A 4,723-nucleotide genomic window follows, 5' to 3' on the forward strand; every position below is an offset into this window, starting at 1 on the left:
CCCTCCCCCCTCCCCATGATAGGCCCCGATGTGTGATGTTCCCCTTCCCGAGTCCAAGTGATCTCATTGTTCAGTTCCCACCCATGAGTAAGAACATGCGGTGTTTGGTAAGCTCTTCTTTTAATAGATTAAGGACTTTCAGCAATTCTGAGATGCCACCCTGACATTCCTTGTTCTTAAAAATCACTGCTCATTGAGTCTCAAGTCCTTGACATTGATTCCTTGACATTGAGTCCTTGACATTGAGTCTTGATATTGATTCCTTCAGTCTCCTTACCTATAAATGGGCCATTTTTTCTCTTCCACATCAGAAGGGAAAGCTAGGGCCTAGTAGGAAGTTATTGACCCTGGGATATACAGCCAGACTAAAATTTCCAGCTCAGTGCTCCATTTACTAGACCTCTGCTCTTTTAACTAATTGTTACCTTGTTCCACGCTATTACCCTTTTTCTCAATTGCTCCTAAACCACTGTTCTAATCATCCTTGAGGGACTCAGCCCACTTTCCAGCTCACCCGATACAGAAAGCTCTCTGCATGAAAGTGGATGGTATGCAGATCCACATCTTGGCCCATGCCCAGCATGTACCAGGCCACTCGTTCTCCTTGGTACATGGTAAGACCTCTAAGGTTGGCATAGAGTTTCCCATTGATTGCTGTCAAAAAAAAGAAGAAGAAGAAGCTTCTTACATCTTTCCTTTTGACTTCCCATTGCCACTGTCCTGGTCCTAATCTTTTTTCTCGAAGATAGCAATGGGCTCCTAATTTGTCTCATCTTTATTCCATCTGTCCCTTTTCAAGGTATCTTCTTACATTGATATTATCAAAATTATCTCTCTAAATAACTGAATGTGATGACATCATTCTGCTGCTTCAAATATTTTAATTACTCTCTCCTGCTCCAAAGAGCAAGTCCATGGATCTTTACTTCACCCAACAAGATCCTTCAAAATATAACTCCAAACCACTTTCCCAGACTTAACTCCCACTACCCAACACGCTTATTCTAATTAGGGTGATTTCTTCACCATCCCTCAAATGGTCCATGCATGTTCTTTTTGTCCTTGTGTTTCTAAGATTCCCTACTAGAAATCCTGCCTTCTTTTATCAATTTTTTAAAGCCTAGTCAAGTCTTTACTCCCCCAGAAAGACTTTCCTGATCTCCTAGTTCCTCTCCATACCTCTTATTCCCTGCATGCCCTTCCACCTGTGAACTCCTCCAGTACTGTCTCATGACTCCTTGGAACTCATAAGAAATTGTCTTCTACATTTACTTGTCTTTTCATGTGTGAAAGCTTACATCCCTAACTAGACTATAGGTTCCTAATATGCAGAAAAGGATGTATGTATACACTGCATTACTATAGCTTCCTTGTATTTTTTCAGAACACCCAGTAGACAGCTGGGTCAACAGTAAATGTTATGATATTAATGTATGGGTCTCTTCCCAGGCCACATCTTATGCTCCAAGGACATCAAAGTACTCATTGTTATAAAAATTCACACTTCCAGGACTTTTCCCTGGAAAATTTCCCCTACTTCTCATATTCTTACAGAGGGAAGATAATTTCCACTTTATTCCTCAAGAGAGGAAGCAATCATTTATAATCTGTCTCTGTGTCTACCAAATTGTGGATTGCAGAGAGGAAACTAAACATGATCAACTCAGCCTCTTATTGATCTTTTCTCTCACTCATCAGTCGGGCCACAGAAATGGGCAATAGCTGATTCATTATTTCACTGTGGGTATGATTCTCCCTCTGCTAAAGAGGAGAGTATTGCTGTCCATCTATGTCAATGACAAGGTGGAAATGTCTATCTGTTGCCACAGAAGTGTTAGTAAGCCTATTTAGTTGTAGAACTGAAATCAGCTTTTCCATTAGCCTTCTTAGTAATAAGGTTCACATTTGATCTTAATGTGTTGGTTCAGGAACTTGAAAAGGAAGAGAGGGATATTATTTATTTACCCCTCAGATGCAAATATCTCCAGTGCTAGCACTCAGAAACTGCACAACAAATACCTGCTAGATGGATAGGTAGGTATATTTACACCTGAAGAGTGTGGATAGACACATAAACAAACAGAAGAAGGTAAGCATTAGCCAAACCCCTGCATTAACAGGACATAACTGTGCCCTCTTTCACTTTTTGTCCTGGGTCATCTCTTTGATTTGACAGGTGCTAAAATGTCTGCCCTGTGAAGTTTGTGAATCATCTGTTCTAATGTGAATCATTCATCACTCCATCAAGGAGAAATAGCTAAAATCTGTAGGATAATAATATACTACTTTTTAGTTCCATTAGAATCACTATCAAAGGTACACATCCTCAGATCAAAGAAATCTTGGGCTAAAAGGAATAGTGAGAGATCACTTAATTCTACTGCACTTATGCTCTCCCTTCTTTCTCTTGTTTTTGAAAAGCTACATGGATCTCTCGAGCAAAGGAAGGCTTTGATGCACAATTTCTCTCCAAAATCCATTCAAGTACCAAAATGTTCTTCCCTGTATCTGACATAAATCCAGTATGCTTCTCACTGAGGCTGTCTTCTTCAATTCTTACATCTATAAAATGAAACTCTTTTAAAAAGAGACTAAAATACAAGCTTTCCTCTGGCTGTATTGGAATCCATTGAGATAACTGGTCCCAAATTTAGAGCAGTAAATAAATAAGATGATATTGGGAGACTAAACTCAGGGTTTTAAAATAGAGAGGCACTAAGCAGTCAGTTTGACAAGTACATTGAAGGTCATACATGTCCATTTTGCCTTCTCTAATATGTTAAAATTTGCTGGTATCACCATGGCAACTTTACACAGTCAACTTCCCGCTTTCTGGGCACCCAATCTAACCTGGACCACATATCTGCCTTTGTATATGTAAATGTACGATAGTAGGAAATGCTTCTTCTGACTCATTCTCATTTCACCTTACCATGTTCGTGTCCTTTCTGGGATTATGTTCCCTTAGATAGCAATAGGCCTATTAGATATCCCCATGTAACCAGTAGGGACTGCTTTGGAAAAAGAGTAGTTTTTTACTACTGACCATGCATTTTATTACTCTCCAAGAAAGTTTCATCCTGTAGATTAATACTGCCTGGATCCTGGGACCCATGGGTTGCCACATTTTCCTCCAAATACCAAGACTGATTTTCATCAAAAATCAAAAACAACAACGCAAATTCCCGGTCCATGTCACTCCGTCCTCCGTGGGGCTCCAGGATGCCCTTTCGGCAGATAGTCAAGGGCCCCACCAGGCCACTATACATGTCCTGAGGAAGGGAGGAAGCAGGAGAGACAGAAAGAGATGGAGTTGTTTCTGGGTAGCAGTACTCTGCAGGGAGCCAGCTTCTCATATAAGCCCACTGTGCCTCTCAACATTTCCTCGTGATATCTTACATTTATAAGTACCCCACTATGTTATTTGAATTCATTCTAACAATTATCTTGGGACTTAGTTAAGATGCACTATCTGATCTATGCTTTATCTAGGCTAAAGTATTTATTGACCTCTTAGCCTACCGAACATTTTTACAACCTAGTGTCTTTTTTGTGCTGTTTCCTCTGCCTGCAATGCCCTCCCCATCATCATACCGCTTATCTGATGGCATAATGTGACTCAGCTTTTAAGGCCAAGAGTACATGTACCTCCCATTGTGATGTCTTCTCCAGGTTCTCTCTTGCTTAAATAGACAATATACTCTTTGAAGGTGGAAATGTATCTTAAATTTATATCATCCAAAGCACCAAGTAAAATGCCTAAAATGTGGTAGGCACTCAATAAATGATTGCTAATGGCTGGCTGTAGATGGATGGCTAGATCGATAAATCCATTTTCCAGATAAGGAAACAGAGGCAGAATGACTTATTTAAGGTCATTCTAAAAGCATGCTATAACCAAATTTGGGACTAGAGCCTCAATCTCTGTACAACCAACCCCAGGCTTCTTTTGTGTTTTCTGTTTGCTTGTGTGTTTGTTTTTTTGTAATGAGAGCATGTTACTATATAGGATCCAACATGAAAAGATAAGAAAGAAAATCTTCATGACAAGTATCTGGTGCTGCCCATTCCCTTCCTCCCTCCTCCTGTCTATTAAAATAAGTCCAGCTTCTGAGGAATGTTCCCCAAATTCTAGGCTCTAGTATCCCAGGAGCAAGCTTCTTACTACACCTGGTTAATAGCTTCTTTTTGCTGGGAGTTTGACCCACTTCCAGGTAGCCAATCTTGTATTTACCTTGATGGGATCCACTGCAGAATAATAGATCCAGGAAACACAAGCAGAGTCATTGGGCCCAGGGCCAGATCTCTCTGGGATGTTCCACTGATAAGTGAGCACCTCACCTAGGAAGTGTAACAAGGAACCTCCAGTTGCACTGGGTCAGAAATTTCTCTCAATTCCCAGGTCTCCCCAAGAGGCAGTGGTGGGTGAATCCCATCCTCTTTAAGATCTTTCTTCATCCTTTCTCCATCATTTTATTTTTGTGACCTTGAGCTTTTCCCTCCTGGGACACCCTCAACCTTTCTTTTCTGCTTTCCCTTTCCTTAAAGGCCCAGGTCCAATACTCTGGTAAGGCAGCCTTGCTACTTTTTTTCTGCTTTTAATATCCTCTTTATCTTTGCGGGGAAGGCGGGGGAAGGGGGGAGGCAGGGTGAGGTTCCTTGCTTTGGTTTATTTTTTTCCAGCTGCTGTCTCCTAAATGCAGTTGTTGGCACAAAGTTCTGT

General features: G+C 40.9%; 1 protein-coding gene across 1 annotated transcript in view; it reads right to left on the reverse strand.

Moving 5' to 3' along the window:
- LOC108533536 (hephaestin-like) overlaps positions 1-4,341 on the reverse strand; it is a gene marked incomplete at its 5' end in the record, with an annotated part of 12,659 nt that extends 8,318 nt beyond the window's left edge. The window contains 3 exons of the mRNA XM_017878303.1: positions 503-654; positions 3,047-3,272; positions 4,235-4,341. Coding sequence (XP_017733792.1) covers positions 503-654; positions 3,047-3,272; positions 4,235-4,341 — 485 coding nt within the window. The remainder of the gene's footprint in view (positions 1-502; positions 655-3,046; positions 3,273-4,234) is intronic.
- Between the last annotated feature and the right edge of the window lie 382 nt (positions 4,342-4,723).

This window comes from Rhinopithecus bieti, unplaced genomic scaffold (assembly GCF_001698545.2).
Source record: "Rhinopithecus bieti isolate Rb0 unplaced genomic scaffold, ASM169854v2 scaffold_11901, whole genome shotgun sequence".
NCBI classification, from domain to species: domain Eukaryota; kingdom Metazoa; phylum Chordata; class Mammalia; order Primates; family Cercopithecidae; genus Rhinopithecus; species Rhinopithecus bieti.